Source organism: Astatotilapia calliptera, chromosome 15, assembly GCF_900246225.1.
Source record: "Astatotilapia calliptera chromosome 15, fAstCal1.2, whole genome shotgun sequence".
NCBI classification, from domain to species: domain Eukaryota; kingdom Metazoa; phylum Chordata; class Actinopteri; order Cichliformes; family Cichlidae; genus Astatotilapia; species Astatotilapia calliptera.
Window position 1 is genome coordinate 31,426,071 of NC_039316.1, and position 26,620 is coordinate 31,452,690.

General features: G+C 42.3%; 3 protein-coding genes across 8 annotated transcripts in view; 2 read left to right on the forward strand and 1 right to left on the reverse strand.

The window, feature by feature from the left end:
• Positions 1–7,579, forward strand: part of cenpe (centromere protein E) — a 28,042-nt gene extending 20,463 nt beyond the window's left edge. For 4 of the 5 annotated variants that reach the window (XM_026194489.1, XM_026194491.1, XM_026194492.1 and 1 more), the window contains 13 exons: positions 327–407; positions 988–1,107; positions 1,201–1,383; positions 1,470–1,679; positions 1,955–2,167; positions 2,356–2,559; positions 2,834–3,010; positions 3,106–3,206; positions 3,343–3,440; positions 3,566–3,701; positions 6,010–6,377; positions 6,461–6,499; positions 7,386–7,579. In XM_026194489.1, the coding sequence (XP_026050274.1) occupies positions 327–407; positions 988–1,107; positions 1,201–1,383; positions 1,470–1,679; positions 1,955–2,167; positions 2,356–2,559; positions 2,834–3,010; positions 3,106–3,206; positions 3,343–3,440; positions 3,566–3,701; positions 6,010–6,377; positions 6,461–6,499; positions 7,386–7,462 (2,007 nt within the window). In that variant the 3' untranslated portion in view covers positions 7,463–7,579. The remainder of the gene's footprint in view (positions 1–326; positions 408–987; positions 1,108–1,200; positions 1,384–1,469; positions 1,680–1,954; positions 2,168–2,355; positions 2,560–2,833; positions 3,011–3,105; positions 3,207–3,342; positions 3,441–3,565; positions 3,702–6,009; positions 6,378–6,460; positions 6,500–7,385) is intronic. The other variant, XM_026194490.1, reaches the window with a different exon arrangement.
• Positions 7,580–8,707: 1,128 nt separating this feature from the next.
• Positions 8,708–16,969, forward strand: rad51b (RAD51 paralog B). Its single transcript, XM_026142521.1, has 10 exons — positions 8,708–8,954; positions 9,319–9,460; positions 11,136–11,273; positions 12,432–12,549; positions 12,821–12,912; positions 13,083–13,177; positions 13,335–13,448; positions 14,842–14,971; positions 16,293–16,414; positions 16,489–16,969. The coding sequence occupies exons 2-10, from the start codon at positions 9,383–9,385 to the stop codon at positions 16,610–16,612; spliced, it is 1,011 nt and encodes a 336-aa protein (XP_025998306.1). The 5' UTR covers positions 8,708–8,954; positions 9,319–9,382; the 3' UTR covers positions 16,613–16,969.
• Positions 16,927–25,693, reverse strand: rmdn3 (regulator of microtubule dynamics 3). Of its 2 annotated transcripts, none has more exons than XM_026142519.1 (12): positions 25,205–25,693; positions 24,299–24,488; positions 23,083–23,220; positions 20,667–20,979; positions 19,900–20,002; positions 19,168–19,228; positions 19,004–19,079; positions 18,844–18,921; positions 18,658–18,756; positions 18,151–18,204; positions 17,634–17,714; positions 16,927–17,558 (listed from the first exon to the last, which is right to left on the reverse strand). In XM_026142519.1, the coding sequence occupies exons 1-12, from the start codon at positions 25,404–25,406 to the stop codon at positions 17,499–17,501; spliced, it is 1,455 nt and encodes a 484-aa protein (XP_025998304.1). In that variant the 5' UTR covers positions 25,407–25,693; the 3' UTR covers positions 16,927–17,498. The 2 variants fall into 2 exon arrangements, with proteins under 2 accessions (XP_025998304.1, XP_025998305.1); XM_026142520.1 differs by lacking the exon at positions 25,205–25,693 and adding an exon at positions 24,996–25,128.
• Between the last annotated feature and the right edge of the window lie 927 nt (positions 25,694–26,620).

The following is a 26,620-nucleotide window of genomic DNA, read 5'->3' on the forward strand; positions in this document are numbered from 1 at the left end:
ATGCTTACATTAGTATGAAAGCTGTGGGGAAGCTAGCCCGACCACCTACCACTGACACACATTTAATGTTACAAATGCACGTCGGCATTCCCTGCATAAGTGTATCCTAACCTCTGCAGCCTTGCCTACACCGAAGAAGTGCATGTCGATTTACTGAGTGCTCTCGGTTTTTGATCCTCCAGCTGGTGGTTTTTGACAATTTTTCTAAACATGGATGAGCCCCACTTTCAAAACCTTTTCCATTGGTCTAAATGGGTTCCATCCCAGTTAGCACTGTTGTTAGCTGTGTTGCATGCTCACACCTCGACCTGCTCTGTTTTTGTCAGATACTGCAGCTTAAAGAGCAAGTTCAAATGCACACAGAAAGACGCGCTCAGGCTGAAAGTGAAGCAGATGCAGTGCAGCAGGTGAGTCTTTGCTCTCATTTGTTTCCTCTTTTTAGAACCATAATTTTGGATTATGATAATGCAGTCCACAGCTCCTCTAATCTGCATGCTGAATTATCCTTGGGCAAGACACTGAATATAGTGTGCGGATTACTGAGACGTGTGATGTAAGCACCAGTCCATTTATGATTAAAAGCTGAGGACTGAGTTGGAGAGTGCTGATACTTCCTGTCTTGTATGGCAGGGACACAAACATGGTGCTCTGTTCAGTATTGCTGTAAAACAGTGGTTCCCAAATTGTGAACTGAGGCCCCTAGTGGGCTGCAGTAATAATGCCCCTTTTCCATTATTCCCGACTTGGATTGACTGGTGTGAACGTGTGTGAATGCATTCATCAGAGCTCAGGTAAAGTAGAAAGGCACTATATTTAGGTGGACTGGAGGGAATCTCATATTTTAGCTAGCTTGTCAGAAGTGACATTCTTTAATAGAGAGTTTCTACGCAGATGAAAAGCTGGAATGTCAATTACACGCAAGAATAAATCGCTGGCATAAAGTTGAGGATGGCTAAATGCTGACTGTGATTTTATTTTCATTTCCAGTTGCTCAGCGAAGCGAACGCAACCATCTCTGCTCTCAGAGAGCAGCTCAGCAGGTCAGAGCCGAGCACCAGCGGGGCTAAGGAGCTGCTGTCGTCACAACTGCAAGACACACAGCTTGAGGTAACGGCTTCACTGACTGCTCTGCAGCTCAAATGTCTTTCTAGCATGCAGTGTGATCATAACTCTGATGCTACCTGGTTCTTGTCATTATAGGAGTCCTTCAAAAGGTTCCAGCAATTCATAAACACTTGTTGTAGTTATGACAATATAACTCAGGACAAGGGCCTGAGGGAGCGGCGTTCCCTGAAGCATCCTCTTCCCAAGGCCACCAAGGATGCCTATGATGCGGTCTTTCAGCTGGGACAGTCAACTGATGAAAATCTCAGAAAAATTCAAGTAACTGGCTGTAGTTTGACTGTACTACAAAATTTCCTAAATATGCTGGTCTTTGAATGAAGTCATCTCTGGTCCTTTTCCCACAGGAGCTGCTGCGTGTGAAGGCACTTGGCTACAGGAACATTTTTGAGGAGCTGGTGAAAAACGACTTGGCCGTCTTCGAGGAGAGACGGCTGCAGGATGTGCTTCTATGCAGAGCGCAGGCGCCCAGCCACTCTGTTCAAGTCGAGGGCTTTGACGCACTGTGGCAGCAGAGACTGCCTGAGCTGCTGGACAGGAGGCAACTTTACATGGAGGTGAGCCTTCTGCCCTGCCCCCTGAAACACTTGGACGCTCTCTCTGTCCCATTCAAAGAAACCAGCTTCTGAGAAGTTGAGAAGAAGACTGTACTTTTCTGGTGTCTACTTTATCATTATTAGTCACGTGGTGTATAACAAGCTGTATTGTCAGTCTTGCAACAAAGGTTGTTACTTGTTGAAGCTGGAGATAGATTTGATTTTACTCCCTCCTGTTCATGTGCATCCACTTCTCCATCACTGGTACTTTATGGTGACTTTGCTGATTTTTGTAGAAAATGAGCAGCATTTTGGACAAGCTCTGGGACCACATGACCTCCTACCTCCATGAGCTGAAGGGTGTGATTCAAGAACGATTCAAGTTCAATAAGCAGCTGCAGGTCCTGATCACCAACCAGCCAATTAGCTTCAGTGGGCTGGACAGCATCCTGGAGCTGGAGTCTGACCGCAGAACGGCGGGGATACAAAGCAAGAAATGTCTTCTGCAGGTCAGTTGACGTGTTTGACAAAGATTTCTCTGAATGGATAATTCCAGCTCTCAGAATGAATCAAATGATTGGCTCTTAATCTAGATGCACATCACAGACTGCTTGGGGGGATTGGTTAGTTTGGATTAGAAGAAATCTTTTAAATGATATTTACCGCATTGCTCTTTTTTTCCACCTACCTCCCATAGAGTATCACTGATGAGCAGAAGGGTCCGTTTGAAGAGCTAAAACAGCTGGAGGCTGAGGCAGCGTCTCACCTTAGGGAGGTGAAAAGCAAAAGTTCCACTTTGCTGCAGGCGCTGGAGGAGGGAGCGCTTCTGACAGTCGCAGCTCTGCTGAAGGAAACCCAGCAGCTAGCTTCTCAGCTGAAACACGCAGAGGAAAAAGTGAAAGTGTGTTTGCCACACGGTTTCTTATTTCTTTCCTTCTCTTGTTCAAAGCAGTTGAAACATCAGTTAGTACTGGGTGATGTGTTCCTTCATTACCATGAAAACACACAGTCTCTCTCACACACACACACGCTTACAGACACCAGCTTGCTACTAGAAATCTGAGCATCCAATGGTGGATTCATTCACCACCCAAACTAGTCCCCGACCAATGCACTGTTTGTTTTGGTGAAGTTGAGAGCCACAGATAATAATGAAGAATGTGTTTCACTTTCAGGCTCTGCATATTCAAACTGAGCAGCTGGAGGAGGCACGCATCAAAGCTGATGCCAAAGTTTCCAACCACAAAGAGGCAACACAACTCCTGCAGACTGAGCTGCAGGACAACCGTGCACTAGTTGAAGAGAAAGAGAACGCTATACAAGCTCTGAAGAGCAAAATTCGAGAATCTGAGGTTTGTTGGTTTCATATAACAGCGCAGCTGCACTTCAGTTTGGTTATCTGACGAATGAGTAGCTGGTACGATGATCTTTGTCCTCCTTGGTTCAGAAAAAATCATCACCCAGTGTGGCTGAGCTGGAGAAGCTTCAGACCAAGCTGTTGCAGTTGGAGATGAAGCTCAGCTCAGCATCCGACGAACACAAACGAGAGTAAAGAGCTATTGAATTCGTTCTTACACTTTTGTTTGTTAGTTTTTCTCCACTGTGGTTTTCAGGGTCAGTGGTGTCAAGACCTGTGGCCTGCTGCAGGACTGCTGACTCTAATGACTGGCATTCTGTCTTCCAGGATCCAGGCGATGAACACACTGTTGGAGGAAAAAGAAGAGTTACTGAGGAAGCTTAAAGAGACTTTGAGAAAATCCCAACAGGAGGGAGAAGAGTCGTGTAAGTGTCAGCGCTGTGCATGTATATCTGCTAACAAACAAAGAAATCTGACCGATGAATAACTAATTCAGGTGTAACCATTGAAAGAGGAGCATGTTTAAATGATGCATTCATGTTGGAATCAGTCTTGCAGGGTAAAGACCTTCATGCCAGACTGACCAACCCCAGGAGTTCTGTGGTCAGCAGCAGTATTCTGATGGAGAAATCCAAGCTGGAGAAGGAAGTCAGCCAGCTTCACATGAAAATCACAGAACTGGAAAGGTAACGGCATCAGCACTGTCTTTGCAACCGATACAATCGCTGCGTGTGTTTAAAGTAGAAAACACTTTGAGTGATGTTTACTGCTGTGGAATCATTAACATTCTACACACAGCTTGTGTTACTGTGGCTCTTCTTCCAGCTATCATGGACATGATGACTGAAATGCCCGTCTTAGCAACTGTTATTGGTTTGAGTTGACTGTAACAGTGTTTGGTCGGCTACAACATCAAACATTTTAGCCCCCTCTTTGACTCAGAAACCCACTGAGTGATTAACAGCAATTCCTCTTGCTGTGTTTTCTTAATTTCTCTTCTCTACTATCAGCAGATTGTACTACCATCTGCATACGTTGCAGTGCCTTCTTTAGCACACGCAGCAGGTCATTTGTAAATCTGACATACAGTAACACTCACTCTGAGGAATCCTACATTATAATGATTGGAAATTTGATGGTGAACTGTAAAAATACAAATGCACTGCTGCCTGTTTGATAAATAACCACCCATTTGATTAGTCATGCTTTAGTGCCATATGCAGACATTTTGTCTGCATATGGAAGCAGCATTAAAACTTAATATAATAGCATCAGTATAGCATTATTAACCTTCAATCATCTTTAATTAGCTTAAAGCTGACTGACCCATTTTAAATGCATGTTGAAGTTCAGAGTTTTTATTATTTTACCGTGAAATGATATCAAATCTGTTTGAGTGTAAATCTCCATTTGTTCCAATAAGACACTTTTCTTTTTTCTTTTTTTTGTGGTAAAGGAGTAACATTTGTAGAACAACTCCCTCAAACAGGGAAACATTGAACTGGTATAAGATCTTGAATCTAAAATGCTACTTTCCATATTTACTTCTGTACTGTCTATGCATATGTCCCTGTATTGCTCCATCAATATCATCTATACCTGCACTGTGCTGTACTCGCCCATCCAAATCACTGAATTCAGGTGTTCAGTCATTTCCATGGCCACAGGTGTATAGAATCAAGCATCCAAGCATGCAGACAGCTTCTACAAACATTTGTGAAACAACGGGTCGCTGGTATTAACACAAAAATGGGGAACGACATCAACTCTGCCATAAAGTGGTAGACCAAACTTCATGTGACCTTCAGATCAGCTTGAAAGAACAGTGCATAGAGAGCTTGAGAGCAGCTGCATCCAAGCCTTAGATAAACAAGCACAATCCAAAAACATTGTTTGCAGTAGTGTAAAGCAGCGGTCTCCAACCTTTTTTGCGCCACGGACCGGTTTATGCCCGACAATATTTTCATGGACCGGCCTTTAATGTGTCGCGGATAAATACAACAAAATAAAACTAGTACCAGTACCGAAAAAAAGAGAATTTATTCATAACACACGTGAAAAGACCAAGGAAAACAGAGTAAATGATAACAAAATCATGCTGAAAACCGATTAAAAACCCTGAAAACTATACATTTCACACCTGAGCCTGAACTCTCGCAGCCCGGTACCAAAGACTCACGGACTGGTACCGGTCCGAGGCCCGGGGGTTGGGGACCGCTGGTGTAAAGCACGTCGCCACCTTTTGCATTATATTTATTTATACAACAAGGATGGTTCATATTAACATAACTGCTGCATTAAAAGCTAATTTGAAGATATCACATATCACATCCTTCTTTGTGGCGCATCGGCCGATCGTGCACCTCTTGATTTTTGTAACTTGGTGCGTTGTACGTGGCCGTCGCGTGGGCTGAAGACGTGTATGATCGTGTCCACCCTTTAGGAGAATATTGCAGCTGCTTCTTGCATCTTTAATGGCAGGCAAGAACTGAAAAGGCTCGCCTGACCTCATATCAAACCTTATGGATTAAAAATGGGATGACACTCAAGTTCATATGCATTTTTTTTTGCTGATTAAGCATTTCCTTAAGCGTGAACAATGTTACAAACTGTGTCTCAATCTCTCACGTTTCTGGGATTTTTGTTGTTGTTTTTTTGTGTTATTTTAAGTTTTCTCTTCTGTTTCTTTCTAATTGGTTTTGCCGTACAGTTATCCTCTGAAACTGGTTTAGCAACATTAATAGTCATCAAATTATTTCCAGTTGATAGACAGTGCTATTGTCTCCCAAGACAACAATACAAGTTGTTGTGTCACTAGGATTAAGATCTGATCAGATATTTAGACAAACTGTCATTCAGATGAAGCCCGTTGCTGTCCTGATGGTGGTTTGGTTTGAACGCTCACTGCACAAACACAGATCACATTCCATAGTTATCACTTTGTGACATAAAAATTGAAGTCGAGCTCTAATCACAGACTTCCTTTCTCATCAGTGTGGTTGCCAGTCAGCAGGCTGAGATTACCAAGTGGAAGAACAGAGCCATCAAACTAAAGGTGAGGAACAAAGTGGAAGAGGACAAGCTTCAGTCACCTAGCACTCCCACCAAGAGGGGCTTTCCCATGACCTCTGACTCCTCTAACCTGCTGAGCTCACCTAAAAAGTTTTTGATACCTGCCAAGAAGCTCCTGGACACTCCCAGGAAGGGTTTGGAGTCACCCAGAAAGCTGCTGGATTCGCCAAAGGCCTCTCTCCTCGAATCCCCCAAAAGCAGATTCTTTGATGTGGGCGGAAGCTCTGAGACACTGTCCCGAAACTGTCCCAAGCAGTTCTTCGACAACTCGAGCCTTGGAACCATTCCAGGTAAACTGCAGCGTAGGCTAATTTGTCACATTCTTTCAAAAGCTTCAGAATATCATAAAGATGTTGGCCGTTTGTTTTGTCAGAGGTTTCCCGTGTTCCTGAAACAGCAGCTCCAGAACAGGGTAACAACGTACAACATGTGGGGATGTAGGGTTCAGTCACTTGGGGTATACTAACAGAAGCACGGGTTAATGGCACTTCACCGGTCTTCTCAGAATCACAGTAACATGTTCTTCTGCCATGGCCACCTTGTTCAGTGGGGTCTGGTCCCTTTCATTTGAGAATAAATCCCAAATAATAGCAGGAGGAATAACGCTACTCCTGTTATTTTAGTGTTTTAAAACATTATAGAACTCTATATTTTAAAGTGTTCCATAGTAGAGATGCAGTTTTTGTATTTGTAACAAGCAAAAATCAGCCTTGTCAGAGACGCATGCATTAGGAGACCCAGCTCCCTGTGACCAGTATAGTAACTCTTACAGCTGCACTTTAGTGGGTTTTGTGGTGACTCAGTGGCTTGAATGAGGAAACCATTAACAGAATTTCAAACCTCGACTTCAGGCAGGTGCTTTATTTATGAACATGAGTTGGGTACACTCTTTTTTTTTTTTTTTTTTTTGGCATGGAAAAAAATGATTGAAAACCATCATTAACAACATTGCAGCGTTTTAGAGTAGGTTTCAGGGTTGGTCTGCAGTTTTCTTGCAGACAAACAAAAGCTAAAAAGTCATCCACACAGAGATGCACCATGTATCTTCACCTGCTAATCGCATGTTTGAAGTCTTTTAAGAGCAGCAAGTTAGCTGTTGTTCACTAACAGCTTGCTGTACATTACAGCTATCTGTAAATCAGTGGAGGAGTGTGACATCACTGGGTAGGACTGTATGATGTCACTAGCCTCTGCACAAAAACAGATCTTTAGAATAAATATAATAATATTTCTAAAATTCCCATTAATGCTTCAGTATTTGTTTTTCATTTAGTGGTGTTTGTCTTGTGTATTTACAGATGTTACTGTGGACACGGACAAAAACGAGTGGTGGCCAAAGTCTCCAAAACAGGAAGAAATGTGTAAAACACAATAACGTGTTTGTAAAGAGCAGTATTTTTACCTTTGTTTGTAATGTTTATGTACTTTTATTTCCCACTTTCATTTTTCCCTTTTCATCCTGTTCTAAGAAATTTAATAAATGTGTTTAATAAGGTGCTTAAATGGTGTCTATGTTACATTTCAGTCAACTGACCTTGTTCCAACAAATCTACACTGTGAACGATGTATCTTAGCTTAGCTCTAGTAATGTTTTAGATTTATCAGCTTCTTTAGGTGCTGTGGTTTTAAACAAAAGAACCTGAACATTGATCAGAATATGAGTCAGCAATGGCAAGTTTGATTTGCTCCACTAAACCCAAACAATTGCAGAACCAGATTTAGAGTGGTCCTAAATGTGTCTTTGTGCGCTGGACCCTAACAGAACATGTCTTTCATCTGTGGTTTGCCATTCGGAAAAACCCCCTTTTAACAGGAAGAAACCTGGAGCAGAACCACTGCTCAGGGAGGGGTATCCATCTGCGTCAATTAAAATGCAGAGTTGTATATCAAAGGTTTCAGATTTGCACAGCAAACGTTTTTTTTTTTTTTTTTTTTTTTTCACTTCACTTTTGATGGCCTGTCACTTACAATTGGCATATTACACTGTTTACTCTAATATTTCCAGAGTCATTTTCAAATTCAAAAGCATTCTAATGCCCTACTGGGTATAAATGTACGCTGTGACCACAGACCCCTCTGAAACCTGTGCAGCCCACAACTACTGTAAGTGCCCTTTTTAGTATTGCTCTTAGCAAACGGGGAACGTTCCCCAAAGGTTCTCTGACAGTCACACTTTTGTTCTAGGAACATTGGCTGAAGTGTAAAGCCCCCCGCTCCCAAAGCTTTCCCTCCATGATCACTTATCCATGTGTTTATGGATCATCTTAATGGCTGAAATGGACCTTTAAACACAGTTTGATCAATTAATATAACTTTATCTGAAAGGAACACTCTTCCTGCAGGGGAACAACTTGACAAGAAACAAATTTAGAGGTTCAAAGTTCAGCTGTGTGTTAACAGGCTGCTATTAACATTAAAACATGTCATGAATATGAAAACAAAACATGAACTGGCCACCTATGGCGGTTTTGACCCCGTAGAACACCGTATTTTACGCCAGAGAGTTGCGCCTTGAACGCTCCTTCTGAATGGCTGAAAAAGCGGCGTTTTTCCCAGGCGTTCAAGGCGCTACTCTTTGGCGTAAAATGCTGCGTTCAGTCGGGGACAAGTTCTGACTTATTAAACGGCGATTAAACGGTTACGTAATTTCGTAACCAGAAGCGTTAAAAAAGTGGCGAATTTTGTCCTAGACGGTTTGCCATACTATGGTAATAGCGGGGTCACGCACCTACTTCCGGTTCCAGTCTCTCACGACCCTTCTTTCACGCGCCCATTGGCTCCGTTTACGTACAACGTCATTGAATCTGAATGTGCGCGCGGGAGCTTCACACCGAGGAGTTTGAGGAAAACAAGAAAACTGCAAGAAGGTAAGGGCCGAAGTCGCGTAGAAAGGACCGCTTTTAGCCCAGTAACTAAAAACTAACAGCAACTGTGACAGAGTGCGCGGGCAGCTCGTCCTAGCTTCACGGTGACAGCGCCTGGGCTGTCGGTCAAATAAATAATGGGCGAATTTGTCGATTTACTGTGTTAGAAAAAAACGTTACATTTTTACTGGGTATTAACAGTGTGTAAGTGTAGATGGAATAGTCTCTTAGATGTTTTAAATGTGAAAAAGACTTAAGTTTGGTTTTAGGGTAGATGAAAAGGTAAAGTAAAAAACCTGCCGTGTGACGATCATCATGAAAACATAGTTGTATCAATCAGCTTTTCCATGCTAGCTCTCTGGCTTAGCTTTCAGTATTAACCGTCAAACAATCAGCAAGCCGAGCGGAGCCGATCTGGTTCTCCTTGGATCATGGCGATGAGGAGCGAGGCCAGAGTGGAGGTGGAGGAGGAGGAAAACTACGGGCCACAGCCTCTATCCAGATTGGAGGTACGTATCCGTCCTTAGTGCACTGTGGTTTCTGTAACATCTGATTTTGTGTGCTATAGAAGCTCGGAGCTGTGGGTTCGCTAATCCTGCTCCTCTTGGTCAGATCACTGCCATCTGCTGTTGCATTCAGTTGGGAAGAGATGGGATACATGCACTGCAAAGACCAATTTAACTGATCCACAGATCGGCGGGTGCGATGGTGCTCATTGGTTTCAGTCGTTTTTGTGGCCAGTATGGCTTCATTTAGTGTGTGTGATCAAAAATGACTTCATTCACTAAACTTAAATGCAGATGGACAAGTGTACTTGCTCTTAGTCTGCCGTCTAAACTCAATTTAATACTTTTCTATTATTATGTCACATTCAGGTACGAGGTGAAATTTGGTCACCTTATTTTTTGTATGACCTTAAGTACAGAACTATTTAAAACGATCATGGCGTGGATCACAGAGGATCTCAAATCCACCGACACACTCAGACTGCAAGGATTAAAAAAATATGAGTATGGTATGTTCAAAGTATTATGTGACAAAACTGACAACGTTCAAAGTGTAAAGGAAGGTGGCTTCATTACATATACTGAAGTAATTGTAAATGACCTGATTCTTCTTATACAATGAGCAATAAGCTGATTCTTGGAGCACCAGGTGGAAACCATTGATTGATTCATGGAAGGATCCACCCGTCTTTGAACTTGGCCCTTTTTAAAAAAAAAAAAAAAAAAAAAAAAAATCTGACTGCAGTTTGTATGCCTATAGTGTTACTGATAGTAAGCTCTGCAACTGGTCAGTAAGACCGAAGAAGCACTTTAAACATTAAATGTATTTGAAGCTTGGATTTAGAATGGGCTGATATGTCAGACAGCATTAGATAATTTCTGAAATATCACTATTGCCATTTATAACGACTGATAAATAAAAATGTAAAAAGTAAAGAAGAGGAGGTAGAAAACCCCTTCAGTGAGTCGTGGTTAATGCATAGATTGTCCACTAGAGGGTGCTCTGCAGCTGCACTGTTTAATACAAACACACCGCTGATATGGAAAGAGCACAAGTGAGTAATCCACAGCTTTTTGTGACAGTGAAACCCATTGATTTCTAAGTAGTTGGGTCTTATTGTGTTTGTAGGGATTCATAAATAACCACATGTAACGTGTGTGTGTGTGTGTGTGTGTGTAGGAAAAGTTATCCTGATGCATCAGATTTTTAAATCACCAATTGTTTGTATTGGTTTTAATAATCCTATATCAGTCAGGCTCTAATCAGAATTGAGTGGTGGCATTAAAAAATCCAGATTGTGTCATTTCATTGACTTCCTAAAATTACCGCCCCGTGACACAGGTAAAAAAAAATTAAGCCCCGATTTAATGACATTTCGCCTGTTGTCCTCTATGCCTTCACTGCTTGGTCCCTCACCAGGCTCGTATATTGTGTTAAATGAAACTGTCAGTGACTTTGTTCCTAAAATTCTGTATTTCTTACTAATGCCTTTAAAAGCCAAAAGCCCTCTCTGCATGATATCTCATAAATGGCTCAACTATGTTATTTATTTTTTAACTGCTCTATCAAAAATTAAACTGGCTTTTAATCATGGAGTGTGCAAGACCCTCCAGCTTCTTGAAAAACTCTTTCTATGAATTTAGCTTCAGCTCTTTGTTTTGATGCCTCTGCACACAGCAATGCGGAATCAGTGCCAGTGACATCAAAAAGCTGGAGGATGCAGGATTCCACACCATTGAAGCAGTGGCCTACGCTCCCAAGAAGGAGCTGCTCAACATCAAGGGCATCAGTGAGGCCAAGGCTGACAAGATCCTGGTAAGGAACGACAGTCGTTTGATTCGGTATCTCAGAGGAATGTGAAAGCTGGGATTGTGTGGAGGAGACTGCATATGGTCATATCTGATTGACAGATAAAACGGATACATTGTAGAGGCACATCAGTGTGCTTCTGTACTTTCTCCAAGTGCTGCTGGTTTGAACATCAGTGCATGCTGTTAAAGAAGACATGGTTTCCACTCAGTAGTAATATCCATGTCGGCCTTAATGGATGTTTTAAAACAGGAAATGAGGAATTCTAATATGAAATGCATCATAGGAATTGAGTTCTTCATGGTCTTCAGCCAGAAGGCTCACAGCTGTTTGGGAGGCTGCAGGCAAAAGTGCCGGAAAAACCAAAGACATGCTTCCTCAAAGAGCTGCGTCTACACCTGCACATCAGTGCTCAGCCCAAGTGGGCGTGGCCCATTAAGAGGGTCACTGAACCACTACTAAGGTTAGGTCTCACAAATGAAACAGCTGTGAACAAGGTGGTACAAAAATGTAGCAGTGAGAAACATCTGATAGGGGTGTGTGTGTGTGTGTGTGTTGTTTTTTTTATTGGGGGGGTTTCTTTTAAAGAAAGAGCTTCGGATAAGAAGATCTTGAGCCCCTGGTATAACTCTCAGATGTACACTTTTACAGTAGATGGCCTGTAAGCTGGAAAGGAACTGGCATCTCACTAATTTAGAAGATTACCATTTAGCATTGAGCCACGCATTCCTTTAAGGTCAACTAGTAATAACTTCAAAAATGGTCATAACCATCTGACAAAGGTAACATTATGTACAGCTACTTTCAGTACTGTTAATCAAAGAAAAAGAGTTAATAAATATTTATACACACCTCTCTGTATTTGGATAGGAGTTATTATTCATCTCTAGATCTCTTCCACAACGTCTTTGTCCCGTCTTCCTCCCTTCAGCCCCAACCGGTCGCGGCAGATGGCCACCCATCACCGAGAGTGTTTCTGCTGGAAGTCTTTTCCTGTCAAAAGGGAGTTTTGCCTTCCCCTGTCACAAAGTGCTTGCTCATAGGGGGTCATCTGAACGTTGTGGGGTCTTTACTCTCCAAGATAAAGTGTCTCAAGGCCACTGTTGTTTTGATTAGGCCCTGTATAAACAAAACTGAATTGCTTTCATTTACCTTTTCCCTCAGACTGAAGCTGCCAAACTGGTGCCAATGGGCTTCACCACAGCTACTGAGTTCCATCAGAGGAGAGCTGAGATTATCCAGATCTCTACAGGCTCCAAGGAGCTGGACAAACTCCTGCAGGGTTAGTCTAATGTAGCTCATGCTTCATTGAGGAGATCTCCCTGATTAGCAGTTCAGTTATGCAGCAAACACAATGCCAGTGATGGTTATGTGCCCTAAGCTGGTTTTATTAGATTTAAACTAGGGATGTTCCTCGTGACCACCATTTAAATAAAGGTGCAAACCAAAACAACAAATCATGCAGCCATTTTTTGTTTACTTATCAGAACTCGGGAAGCAGCAGGGAGGCCCAGTCTCGCACATCAAATTTAAACCTTTTTGCTCTCCTACAGGTGGGATTGAGACGGGTTCCATCACAGAGATGTTTGGAGAGTTTCGGACGGGGAAAACCCAGCTGTGCCACACACTCGCCGTCACCTGCCAGGTACAGTGTGTTCAACAAACCGAAGTGGTCCCAGAAGAAGTTAAAAAGCCAGTTTCTATCCATCAGCGTGTGTTATGGAGGATCACAAGCAGCTCGCTCAGAAACTTTTAGGATTGCTTTACAAATAAGTTGTTGATCTAGAGAGATGTAACCATGGTGACCGTCCACAGCTACCCATCGATCAGGGAGGCGGAGAAGGCAAAGCCATGTACATCGACACAGAAGGAACCTTCAGACCAGAGAGACTGCTCGCTGTTGCCGAGAGGTGAGATGGTGCTCCTTTGTTTTCAGCATTCAGTTCAGAGGTCAAAGAAGAAGTAACTGACGCAGAATAAAAATCTATAAACCTGTCATTTATTTCCACGTTGTTGATTTTTATTACTCTTATTGGAGCTGTATGTGTTGTCTGTCTGTGCTGTCAGGTATGGGCTGGTCGGCAGTGACGTTTTGGATAACGTGGCCTATGCCCGAGCCTTCAACACAGACCACCAGACTCAGCTGCTCTATCAAGCTTCTGCAATGATGGCAGAGTCCAGGTTAGTCACAAACTTACAGACCGTGTAGAAGTGTTCAGGTGAATCATTGAAGGATAGTTATTTTTATTTTTTTGCCTAATTTCACTTAACCAGAAACTAGGAAGTGCAGTGAGAGGACATGTGGAAACTTGGCTCCACGGTAGGACTGAAAACTGGATGTAAATGTCATGATTTATGTAAGATGCACAGAGCCTATATTGTATAATGGTTTCAACGTGGAATGTCTTCATGTTTGTCCATCAGCTCGAGTGAATTTCTGAATTCAATTTTGAGTTTTAGTTAACCCTAGCTGTGATGGTGAGTTTGGACTGACTCGAGAAATGAAATTGCTTCTCAGTCATTTCTTAAACATTAGTCAGATTAAAAAACGAGAAAAATGCTGAGAAAGTTCACGTTTGATTTTAATCAGATTATAAAATGTCTTGAATCACAAAATCACACAGACAGATTTAATATTTTCCAATGATTGTAGAAGTAACGAAGTAATTTCTTATCCCGATAATAACGATCTGTATCATAATATAGTGCCTTTCTTTGTAAATTCAGTTCATACTTTATACTAATAAACAATAATACTGTTTTCTTTTTTACGTTTAATTGAAATAATCAAAAATGAAATGAATATTGGCCATAGTGATACACACTGGCTGCCTCTCCTATCATCACTGCTCCTGTACGGTCGTCAGAAAACCAGCCTGTGTGCAAACGTCAGAGTGTGCCGTCTCTGATGAAGTGCACCGTTCAGCTTGTCTAGATATCTGTTGTCGCAGTGAGTGCTGGACAGACACTTGTGATATAAATGTGGGGACCCGACTTGTCGAGTGTTTCGACCAATGTATAAAATTGTAATGGCTGCAATTTTCTCAATGAGTCTTTATTCTATGATGCGCCACAGGTACAACCCCATTTAGGAACAGTCCCCATTTGTTTTTGCTGGTGGTGACTATTGCAAACTGTCATCTTGCAGTAAACGCTGTGTTTTGCAACACCACGAAATAAATGATAGACGTTTTAATAGGGTATCATCATACAGCCCATCTTAGCTGGTTTGTCTTTTTAATCAAGGAAACTGACTAAAGAGTTTTTTTTTTTCATGTAGTCTGTGAAAAGCATGATCTTGTTTGTTGTAGCTTGCCATCACCAGTGTGTGAATGTGTGTGTGAATGGGTGGATGACTGGATATGTAAAGCGCTTTGGGGTCCTTAGGGACTAGTAAGGCGCTATATAAATACAGGCCATTTACCATTTGTTTGAGTTGTTTCATCATTTATGTATCATAAAGGTTTTTAAGCCCGACTAGGGTCTGACATTGGCATGTCACACATACGATAAAAAACTGTAAGATCTGAGTGTGAACGTGCAGGCTAACACTATTTGTCCCTGTGTTTGTCAGGTATGCTCTGCTGATAGTAGACAGTGCCACAGCTCTGTACAGAACCGACTACTCGGGCAGAGGAGAGCTGTCAGCCAGGCAGGGACACCTGGGCCGTTTCCTGCGTATGCTGCTCAGGCTGGCGGATGAGGTCAGCTCTCACACCCTGACAGATTCTTTAGTTTGAATTGTACACTCCACGAATCAGTGATCGCCTCAGGTGCCAGTAGTGTACAGATACTTGTGTTAACTATACTGTGGTTAAAGTACTAATTGAACTGATATAATAAAAGTAGAAAGTAGGTATTTGGGGCACATCTTGCCCAAGAATATTTGGCATGCAGACTGGAGCAGACGAGTATCAAACTACCAACCTTTCAATTAGTAGGTGACCTGCTCTACCAGCTGAGCTACAGCCACCCCCAATATATAATAAAATCCTATTCAGATCTAATATTATGGATCCCAAATCCGCTGTAGCAGGGTCTCTGTTCACACATGCTGCTTATCAGGCACCTGACTGTCAGCACCTGGGGTATCATGGGCGCATCCAATATGCTCAACTCTGCTGCTCAACCCACAAATGCATTTTCCTTACTAATGTGGCACCTTTTAAAGGAAACTAATAAGCTTTCTAACGGTATACGATTTGTCATCAAGAAGAATTGTTACAAAGAAAGACCAAACACAAATTAGCTTCATTTTTCTTAATCATAAGATCAGTTTTAGTGGTGCAGTGTGGGGAATTAAATCACTTGGAATAATTTCTACTGTGAGTACATTTAGTGTTTAGGATTTAATCAGCTGAATTTAAGATGATGTAAGCAGACATTCCCTGAGTTATAAAGGTGGAATTCGGTGAGTAAATCTAATCAGCATGATCTCTGAGTGAACTTAGTTGGATCAGATAAAAACATACTGTCTATACTCTGCATGGAGCTTTTCACCATTCTGCGCTTGTGAATGGCTGACAAATTTTAAAACATTGCTTCTATAGTTAAATATATGCTGCATTACCAAAAATGATTACTTTTAGTGGGCAGAGACATAAATCACTCTTTAGGAAGAAAAGCAAGAAAACGCCTCAGTAAAATAAATTGATGTAACTGGAAAATATACATCAATGAAAATAAATGTAAAAAAATATTTAGAAGTAAAAATGTTCAGATTAGTGTTAAATGTATGTAAATGGTTGAGCTCATTTTAAATAATTTATATTCTGCTAAATATACAGAATCACTCTATAAATTACGTTTGCAGCAGCCGTCCTGTGAGGATCTGTTATCAATCTATTTGACTATTTTTAGTTTTTGTCAAAAGAATGATAGTGAAGTGTGTGTGTGTGTGTGTGTGTGTGTGTACACAAAGTTTATAAAGTGTGACTGTTGACAGGTGTTTAAATCTACAATGGATGAGCTGAAGCTGCCTCACTCATGTATCTAAGACATAACTTTTGCCCGACCTGTCAACAGTTTGGCGTTGCTGTGGTGATAACCAACCAAGTGGTAGCACAAGTGGATGGAGCAGCCATGTTTTCTGCAGATCCTAAGAAACCAATTGGCGGCAACATTCTGGCCCACGCCTCCACCACACGGTGTGTTTTTATTCACGATGGAAGTATGATGTCACCACAGGAAGATGACACTAACAGTGCTCTCTTCTTCACAGCCTGTACCTGAGGAAGGGCAGAGGAGAAACGAGGATCTGTAAAATCTATGACTCGCCCTGCTTGCCTGAGGCTGAAGCCATGTTTGCCATCAACGCTGACGGAGTGGGCGATGCCAAGGACTGAAGCAGCAGGATGTGAGGCGCACCTGCTGGATCTGCGTGTGTTTGTCTCGTCACACTGTCACGTTTTATTTAATTGTTTGAGAAAGACGATCTAGACAGTCTGTGGCGACAGACGCGTAACTGTATATATCTATAAAACGTAGGCTGCTCCTGATCTGATGGGACATTTTTATTCTATAACTGCATCAACATGAAGCTGACTAAAGATGAGTCATGAATAAAGAGTTGGATGCAGGAGAGGTCAGCAGTCATTCCATGTAAAGTATTTCAAGTAGATTTTCTTTCTTCATTTCAGATTTAGCTAATGTGTTGCCATAAATGGAAAAAGAACTTTATTAAACAGTATCTGCATTTCACACAGTGCATAATAACGTCTCTGAGTACTGAGTCTTTGTCTCACTCCAACAGCAGACACTGCAAAATGGACATGTGATAACATAAACAGTTCAAAAATATTCAACTTCATACTGATGAGCACACAGGGCTCCATGCACTTACAACAAAGACTTCAAACAGGTGGTCCATTTTAAACTACATGTTGCACCAGGGAGTCCATAAGGTTTGAAAGAAGCCAGTGTGCTTCACCTGATCACACCTGAAGGCCCAATCTTTACACAACAAGCATTATAGTACAGAACCGAGTGAAATGGTCTTATTCCAGAGCTTCCTCCTTCCCTTAAAGCTCTGCACGTGTCCCGGGATTAGTAGTTTCAGTCATCAAGCTTGAGTCAGTCGTTTTTCAAACCAAACACAGCATGCCCGTTGAATTCAGATGGGAGGTGCTGAAGAACGTTAAATATAGCAGGTTGAATACATGGTGATGCAAAGAAGTTGACAGAAGACAAAAATCACACTCATCCATCAATGAAGGAAAGTTTTTCTGCAGCTCAGCTGTTTCTGGCAGTTAAGTCCTGAAGCTCTGCCTCCAGTTCACATGTTTCTTGATCCTTTGAATAGAAAAGGCATTGTGGTGAAAATGCTGCAGCTATGAATTCAAATGTGGACAGGATGTGTGCTCTTACATTCTCAGTATTTCTAGGCATCTTCAGAGCCAGCTCAGCCCAGTTTGTGGCTTCGGAGATGTTCCCCAGCTCTTTGTGACACTGTAAACCAGACCCAGCCACAGTGAGTTTCACAGTTCCTGATATGACCATCAAAGAAAAAGACCTGACGGCAACAACTGTGCCGTGATTATTACCTGCCTTTTGTCATTTTCAGTTCAGTGTTTTTGGATGTAAATGAACAGATGTGTCAGTAGATATGGGACCTATTAACTCGCATCATCGTCTTTTAGGCATTACAAACATTTCAGTCTCTTCCGGTCCCAGCTTCACTAGCTTTAAAGATTCAAAGTGAACTTCCATTTTTCACAAAATAATGAGGACATCATGTTAACTCACATGAATGCAAACATGTAAAAGTCACTGACAGATGATCCCAAGAGTCTGCTGTAGGGTGTGAGTTTGGACTTTAGCACTTTAATGTGTGTGAACCATAAATCGTAACTGTACAGTGTGAGATCAGCTGATCTGATAGTACCTTGGCGATGTAAAGTCTCACAGTCTTGGAGATACCTGGACTGAGCTCCTCTGCCTGCAAGTTAACACAAAAGCATTTCATCCATCAAACATCGTGTGTGTGTGTGCAGTCACACATCTGCTCAGAAATTGACACAAAATGAGGCTAACTAAGATTTGAGACATACAACATCTACTTTTCTTATTTCCCAGGCCGCACATTCATCTTAAAGAACTGAAGCAAGTGAATAATAAAGACGAGTTGTTCGGAGTCATCCTCTCTCAGTGGTACTGCACCTGTGCATCCTTTGATTATAGCTCCTTCTATAAGCCTACGAGATTCAACTGATTTCTGAGACACGCCCAGTCTGTTACACTGATCCCTCCTCCATCCTACTCCGTCACACTGCCAGTGTGTCCTTATTAGATACAGCACATACTGCACATCATTGCTATAAGCCACGAGGAGAATGTATTTTGGGTCACCAGTCTACCACCGATTTGAACTCAAAAGTCAGGAGATTCATACCTTGAGGAAGCTCTCAAGGGCATCATGCAGGGTGGAGGTGGGGGTGCTCTGGTAGTGGGCAGCAGCTGCCTTCTTTTCCAACCAGTCCAGAGTGGCTACCTACAGACACACAGACAAAGCACTGAAGCGCGCAGAAATCTCTGACATCAGGATGGTAGCAGGTGCGTGCAATAACTTCAGAGTCACCTGATAACACCATCTGCCAAGCAGGTAGAAACACATGGGGTCATCATCTCTGAGAGCCAGTGCTCGGTCCAGATGCTCCTAGACGGGGGAATAATGATCACAATAAGTCCAGCTGCTCTACGCCTACACTGCTGCCGTGCAGCAGGTCTGCCTTTCTTACCTTCAATATGCAGCTACTCTTCAGCTTGCTATGCATGCTCTCATGCTGTGAGGTCAGTCCAGCCAGCATGGCAAACCTGGAGCCACAAACAGAAAAAGCAAATGCTCTCTGATGGGAGCTCAAACCCACTGCTCGCTAGAAGCTCTGTGTTCACAGGGATTTACCATTTGTGACACTCTGCATTCAGGCCATTCTTCTTCAGGGCCAGCTCTGCCTCATCTCGACCTGCAACATGAGCTCACAGGTTAACAACAGCCTGTCTATGAAAAATCAAAGAAAGCATGTCAGGAAGAGTAGTTGTTGTGGTCTGATACGGCAGCATGGTTTCCATCAGTTTGAAGGAGCACATGTAAACTCCTAGCAATGATTCACCCAGTCCACCGGACGGTTAGTATATTACTTAAACACTAATATAAAGGTTTTCTACACCCAGACATCTCTGAACACACAACATGTGGAACCTTGAACCAACAGGTTAGGGCAGCAGAAGACCAGACCAGACCCCCCTCCTGTCAGCTAAGAACAGGGAACTGAGTCAATTTTTGCTGCAACATTCAAATGGTACTTGGTGGAAATGATGCTATGATATCGTTATGAGAGGCTCTGTAATACTGTACAACAGATTAATGGGACAGCAGCGCAGAGGCTTCAGAACTCGCCTTAGAATCCTCTGGTTTCCATTAAATAATCCAGTGACAGTTGTCAGTATTTTATTTGCTTTCGTTTGATAACTAGAAACATTTCAGCAAATGCTTTGTGGCAACTGTCATGTTCAGGCTTAGATAGAATCTAAGAATAAGGACATTTAGCCCAAAGAGCCAAACTTCAGAGATTCCTCACTAATAGTATTTGAAGCTTTTTGTAAGGTGCAGTAACAGTATGTGTTTGTCCATTACCCTGCTGTGCATAGGTCTTCTTCTCCTGTTTGTCTTCAGTGGAGTCATACATATCCCTGTAGGCTCGAGCCAGTCGCCATAGAAACTCCCTGCTGTCTCCATACTGCAGACCCAAAAAGAGGAAAAAAAGAGCTCCTCATAGACGAGCACCAGCTTACATCGGTGAACTTTTACAGACACACGTTTCCAGCAGGTCGCTGAGGTCATGTAATGTGGGGCCTACTCGTTGTGCATCATACGAGGATTAAAGCTGACGGTGACAGAGCTTTTTGTCACCCTGGTTCCAGAAACTGAAGCTCTCTCCCTCTGAGCTTGAGATCTGTTGACTGACTGGTCTCTTTTAAGAAATAACTAAAAACTCACCTTTGAGACATACATTTAGTTAACTCTTTCTTTTTTAATACTCTGATATTTTTGTTGTGAAGCACTTGAGTACGAGCTCAGTCAGACTGTGTTTGTCTGTAGTTCTGACTCGGGCGAAGATCGGAACACATTTTATTGCTAAAAAATTCCAAAGTGTTCCATAGTTTTCATACATGTATATTTTATTTTAATTTTATTTAAGATATGAGCAGTGCCTTTTCCCTTTGAGACCATTATTTGATTTGAATTTTCATTGGTTCACTTGATATATTTATTCTTCTATGTCTGCTCTTTGCAATGACCCATTGTCACAAACAACACTCATATCAAATCAGCGTTAATGGTCATTACACGCATCATTAGCTTCTTGTCATGTGACCACCAACAAGCATCCTGTTACTCACTTCTGCTCTGTTGTCCATTAGTAGTCGAAAGCCTTCTGCTTTTAAACTGGCATCTCCTGTGTGGAGGATGTCACTCTGAGCCAGGAGGAGAGCCAGCTCCCCACTGGGAACCTCGCTCATTAGCTCCTCCTCCTCCTCATCTTCCAGCCCCCTCTCTTCAAGCTCTTCCTCTTGGGAGACATCCTGGCGGAGGGTAAGGACTGTGGCACAGCTCCTGTCCTCATCCTCAGACTCTTGCTCAGGCTCCTGCTCACCCTCCTCTCTGTCCGTGTCACGATCAGTGTAGTCTGATTCGGCATAGGCCGTGGAGTACCTGGGATACAGCGAAGACCACCTCATATTTATTTGGTGACTATAAATATGTTCTCAAGGGTTTCATCCAGGTTTTATGTATTCACTATTTCTGTAGATAGTTTTTGTTTCACAGCACGTTCTGAAATATAAGTCTCTGACATTTCTGCCACTGTTCCAATCAGAGGTGATCCGGTTGAGGTATATGTTATTCCAAACATTGAAAGTCTATATTTTATTTTGAAAGGTCAATGCTGCCGACCTTCCTGTTTCCTGTCATTGTCAGCTGGCTGTCAATGAATGGCAGCCAGCTGACAGGAGACCCTGAGAACCCCTTAACAGCACCGTGCGAGCCTGTCTTCACATAGGGAAACACAGAAAAGGGACCATGCTGCCTCGTTAGCATGTACCAAACGCTGCATCAAAAACCTGAACAATAATAATAGTTTGATGAATTAGTCCCATTCTGGAAAAGAACACAACACTGTTTAAGATACGAGCTGGAGACTCCAGTGAGAGTTAGCATCTCTAATTGTCTTACAAATTAACAGCAATAAGCTTATGAAGCCTGCAAACAAACCCATTTAAAAAGCCACACACTTGAATCCTTGCCGGACTAAAGCAGCGTACTACAAAGCCAGATTATTGGCTTAGTGAGCTCTGTCAAGTTTTCTGTGTCATGAAAGTGGCTGTTTTACCTGGTTCAATCACCATGGTAACTTTGGCTAAACACTAACATGGAGAGGAGCAAGTTTCTGTTCAGAGTGTGGATTTAAAATCGTCTGGAAGCGCCATGTTTTCACTGATTCTCATTGAGCTTGCAGCATGTTTTCAGTGCTTTTAAGTAAAGAGTCTCTGCATCTATGCAGGTTTTAGTCATCCCTGACTACAACCACTGAATGGAGCTCAGCATTGAGCCAGGAACTCCTCGTGGCCCCGGGAGCTAATTGTGGCTCCATGAGCTCCTCCTGTATTACTTATTCATGCATTGTCTAAATAACCTGTTGTGATATACGATTCTAATCTGCTGATCAGCCTCTTTTACTCTGCTGGAACTGCAGCTGCAACAACACAGAACACATGTTCAATGAATCTCATTCATTTCACTGTGATCTACGCCAAACGTCAGTGATTTCCATGTCTTCTTTATCAGGCTTCTGTAAACTGGAATTAAAATATTTATTTTACCACTCAGAAATCACCAGATTAATGATTTTCTGCAACATTCATCTCTTGCCTGATTTACAACGCATTTTAATTTCTTTCGAGATTTTTCATCACTATCGCATCACCATCACCAGGCAACATCTCTGATTGGAGTAGGTGACACTCGGAGGGATCATTTAATGTGGAAGAAGAGTTACATGAGCCTCAGAAAGCCCAATTTCATTGAGACAGCTCATGACCACTGTTGTGACACCTGCTATATTTTACAGAGCAAGCCTGGCTATGTTGACCTTTGTTTGTAGAGTACCCCTCAGAGACATTTTATCACATGGTTTGTCCAGAAGATCTTATTCAGCTATCCTCTTTCAAGTCCTTTCACTGAACAGAGTCTGGTGTAAAGCTGAGAGCCGTCTTCATGGTAAGCTGCTAACTACATTAACCATCATTTAAGATCCTTCTTACACCTTCAGATGTCTACAGGCATGTCTGTAACCAGGCTATGGCTCCCAGGTGAAAATCCATTAACACGCACATAAATAAAAATAATGAGCCTTTACCTTAATAATGTTCAAATAGAGTGAAAACAAGCAGAACATATATCATTTCCTTTTCAAACAGGGACTGAAACACAGTGAGCTTCTTAGTGTTTTCAGACTGAAGGGTTTCTGTTTTCTTGTCATGTGACTTATGTTACCTAGTTCACACTGCCTGCCTTGCAGAGAGACAGCATATCTATGGATCTTTGCTGTGCAGAGACAGGAAGAGAGCACAGTGTCTGTAGTTGAAACAGTCATGCCTGATGCCCATAAACTACTTGCTGATCAAAATCAAAGTTCACACAGGCCTCTGGGAAATATCCTGCTGCTCCCAATGAAGGTCTGTGTACAAAACACCTGACGCATAATGTAAGAATTTATCAAAAGTGAGTAAAGCATACTGTGCTGAGCCAATGACATACCCCCCTTCACTGGTCTCTCCACAGGTGCTGGCCATGCCCTGGCTGGCAGTGAAGTAGGTAGAGCTGGACGAGTCGGCACGCTCTCTGTGGACCGCATGACGCCGCCGCCGTACACGCTGGCTGTCCTCCACTCCCTTTCTGAATGGGAGGAGGATCATTACCCAAACAGCCCAAACAGTTCTCATATAAGCACTCAGCCCCCTGATATGCACACTTAACAATGTGATGCACCTAAATTACTTTTTTGAAACTGAAACCCACATATGTATTTGTGCAGATGGGAAATCCAACCGGAACGAGCAAAACGCAAACTTTGGGTTGATTCTGTTCACCTGCACGTGGCGTTCCCAGTCTCAGCTGAGTGCAGGTTTCCAACCTTATAAACAGTGAGTGACGAGACGTTTCTCCCACTGAAAACGTGACCCACAGCTGAACAGAATCCACCTTTTGGGATTTACATACCTGGATGATTGTGCATGCATCAAGACACAAACTTTGGAACAGTGTTTACTAAGACTGAAGATTTCCAGGGTCCTCATTTCAATACATTTGACTTCCAGACTTTGTCTTTTTTAAAGCAGTCTTGTTCTCCAGCTTTGCAGATCCTGTTTATTTGTTTGTTAAGCTTCTGTACTCTGAAATATGAATCATTAAAGCATAAAAAGAAACCTAACTTGAGGGATGAACCAGTGTTGTCTCACATGTACAGATGACTTAGCAAAGAACCAAGTTTGATGCAAAAAACAAAAACACATTATTTGTTCCATTACTTTACTCAAATCGATGAAAAATATCAAAGATAACACAGCGTGAAAGACACTAAACAGTTAGTAGATGGAGGATTTGGATTCTTGATCCAGTGTCATCTGAAAGTGTCTGCTTGGAAACACACTGATAATGCAGTAAAAGCAGACTTGGGTACAAAAACATGCAGTGGAGAACTATCAGTCATGGATGGGCCTCCCCAGAGCCCTACCTCAATATTATTGAAGCAACGTGGAATCATCCACACAAAGAAGAGCTTTGTCCTTCAGGAAGCTAGGAGTGCTGTTCCTGAAGACTACTTAAAGAGATGACAGAAAGCTGCCTCAGCTGAAGAATAAAGGTGCTCACACCAAATACTGACTATGGCCCAGTAAAGAACTGAGGGGCGACACAAGACCTCTGCACAGTACTGCAGGACAGATTCTATGTAGCTCACCATAGTTCAACTCACTTGACATCCTGAATGATCTGCCAGGCAATGTCCTGTAGACCTCCCCTGAGCTCAGCTACCTCTGAACGTAGAGACGCCACGCAGTTTAGCACTTGGTCCAGCTGGTTTCTCAGCTCCAGTTGCTGTTCTGGGGAAAGTCCCTGAACCACAGCCTCCACTGCTGCCAGAGCCTGCTGCTGGGCCTCCATCTCTGAAGACGGAGACAGGAGTTACTTGTTTCAATTTAATAAGTACTGTACCCATATCTCCAACCTGCCTCCAGGTTGCAGTGACAATGATACTTGTGGCCTGGGCTAACTGGAATACCTCCACTGGGAGATTTTAGTCAGCACAAAAGGCATTACAACTTAATATACAGGTACAGTTAACCTATTAATAAGTTTATAACAATAATGTAAATCTTATTTTTAAAATGCCAGTCTGAAAAGGAGACGTGCTATGATTTGTTTTACACTTGAATACATGGAAATAAAAGCCAGTCTCAAGTCCAAAAGTCATATCCAAAAGTGTTTGGCCGGAAACGGTTGCCTTTCTTTAAACTATTGTAAATGAGTTCTTACAGTGTATCCAACATATCCACTCTCATGAATGACATCAGGCCATTCTGAGCCAGAAAGAACATTCCCATCACAAATAAATATACATATATATATATATATATATATATATATATATATATATATATATATCAGAAAACCTGTTGACTGCAGTCTCCTTAAAGGTCCTACACATAGAGCATCCTGAAAAATGGAGACGTCCCTTTCTGGAACAAACACTAGCCTGGCCATCACCGCGATAAGAAAGACGTGATACTAAATATTCAGTGACGTTGCCATGTTAAATTGAATCCATGGCAACCATGTAGCTCATGGTTATCCTGGGCAGTTGAGGTCAGTGCCAGCCTACCCTGGGCATCCAGTGTGTCCCCCAGCAGCGCTCCTCCATCCTCCCCGATGAATAGCCGGGCCGCTGGCCGTGTCTCCAGCACAAGGCTCTGGGACCTCCTCCTGCTGATCTGCCTGTAAACTAAAAAGGCAATCAAGCCCAAACCGGCCGTGGCCCCGACAGCCAGCCCGACTAACCCGTTCCTCCCGAGCGGCACGCTCATGACTCTACACGATGCCCATTCCTACGCTGGTTCCGAACAAATAACCACTCTTACGTCATCAACGTAGACGCCTTGGAGTCAGAATAGCGCTTCAGAATCTGAGACTGCACACGCACACACGCACGACTGAGCGTGCGCAGCTTCACCTTCCTCGGAAGGAAAGCCTTAGCTGTGTGTGCCCAAGGCTCTATCGCTACAACCTGGACCACACAGTCAACATGCACCGCTGTGACGTTATTGAAACACAGCAGCCGTATGAGCCCACAGCAGGGGAAAGGAAAAGAACTTCCGGTGACACCTTACAAAATAAAGTGTGTTTGAGATGGAGGCCTACAAGAATACCTCTGAGTATGAATGATTGTGTCTAAATTCTCTCTTAAATTCTGTAACGGCACAGTCACATAATATTGTTGATCATTTAGGCATTTGAATATAAAAATACATCAATGACACAAAAGGCTTCCCAGCAACAGGAACCTTCAGGGAATGTTCCTGACATGGTTATGAAGGTGGGGCATTAGGGAAAAACATTCTCTGATAGTTATTTTGTTGAAACTTTACATATTTCACATAACACAGTAACTAAATAAAAGTCTGTATAAATAAAATTGAATTGAAATTAAAATGTATATAGACTACACATTTCAGTTTCGTTTTTTTTGTTTGAAAATGTTTCCTTTCAGTCTTTAGTAGCTGAGTAGTTTTTCTATATTAACACTTGCTGGGTGGGATGATAACTGAATGGTTTTTGTAGCTTGAATTGCGCAAGATTTGTTGGGTGCATAAATGAAGAAGTTCATAAAAGGAATTATTATGCAAACACAACACTTGTTGAAGGCATTCCACTGGCAAATATGAAGTCATCACAGTTTCAGTATTGAGTAATAAATATCCAGGCTGGTTAGGCAGACACATTTGACCAAACAGCAAACACAGGTACATAAGAGTTTTCTTTGTTTGTTTTGTATTTTTTTTCCCCCTGTACAGCACAACGGATGATTTCAAATCAAACAAGCAAGATGTGTGAAAAAGTGTGACTAGTTTAGGATAAAGTTATGATAGGGTCAAAATTAATGGAATGACTGCACGAAGAGCAGTTTGCTAGCCTGATGATCCCTGTTCCCTTGTTATTGTGTGATGAATTCATATAAAAGATCTGGAGTTGATTCCAAAAGCTGATCTTGCATTTCATAGTTTTTAACATGAACTCTTTA

Bases quoted from the DNA above. Each gene is read 5' to 3' on its own strand.
- rad51b (XM_026142521.1), top strand. From the start codon at position 9,383: ATGGCGATGAGGAGCGAGGCCAGAGTGGAGGTGGAGGAGGAGGAAAAC. The intron at 11,274-12,431 runs GTAAGGAACGAC...CTTTTCCCTCAG, and splicing joins CCAAGGCTGACAAGATCCTG to ACTGAAGCTGCCAAACTGGT. The intron at 12,550-12,820 runs GTTAGTCTAATG...GCTCTCCTACAG, and splicing joins GCTGGACAAACTCCTGCAGG to GTGGGATTGAGACGGGTTCC.
- rmdn3 (XM_026142519.1), bottom strand. From the start codon at position 25,406: ATGAGCGTGCCGCTCGGGAGGAACGGGTTAGTCGGGCTGGCTGTCGGG. The intron at 20,003-20,666 runs GTGAGTAACAGG...TTGGGTCTGCAG, and splicing joins TAATGGACAACAGAGCAGAA to TATGGAGACAGCAGGGAGTT. The intron at 19,080-19,167 runs GTAAATCCCTGT...TTGTGGCTCCAG, and splicing joins AATGCAGAGTGTCACAAATG to GTTTGCCATGCTGGCTGGAC.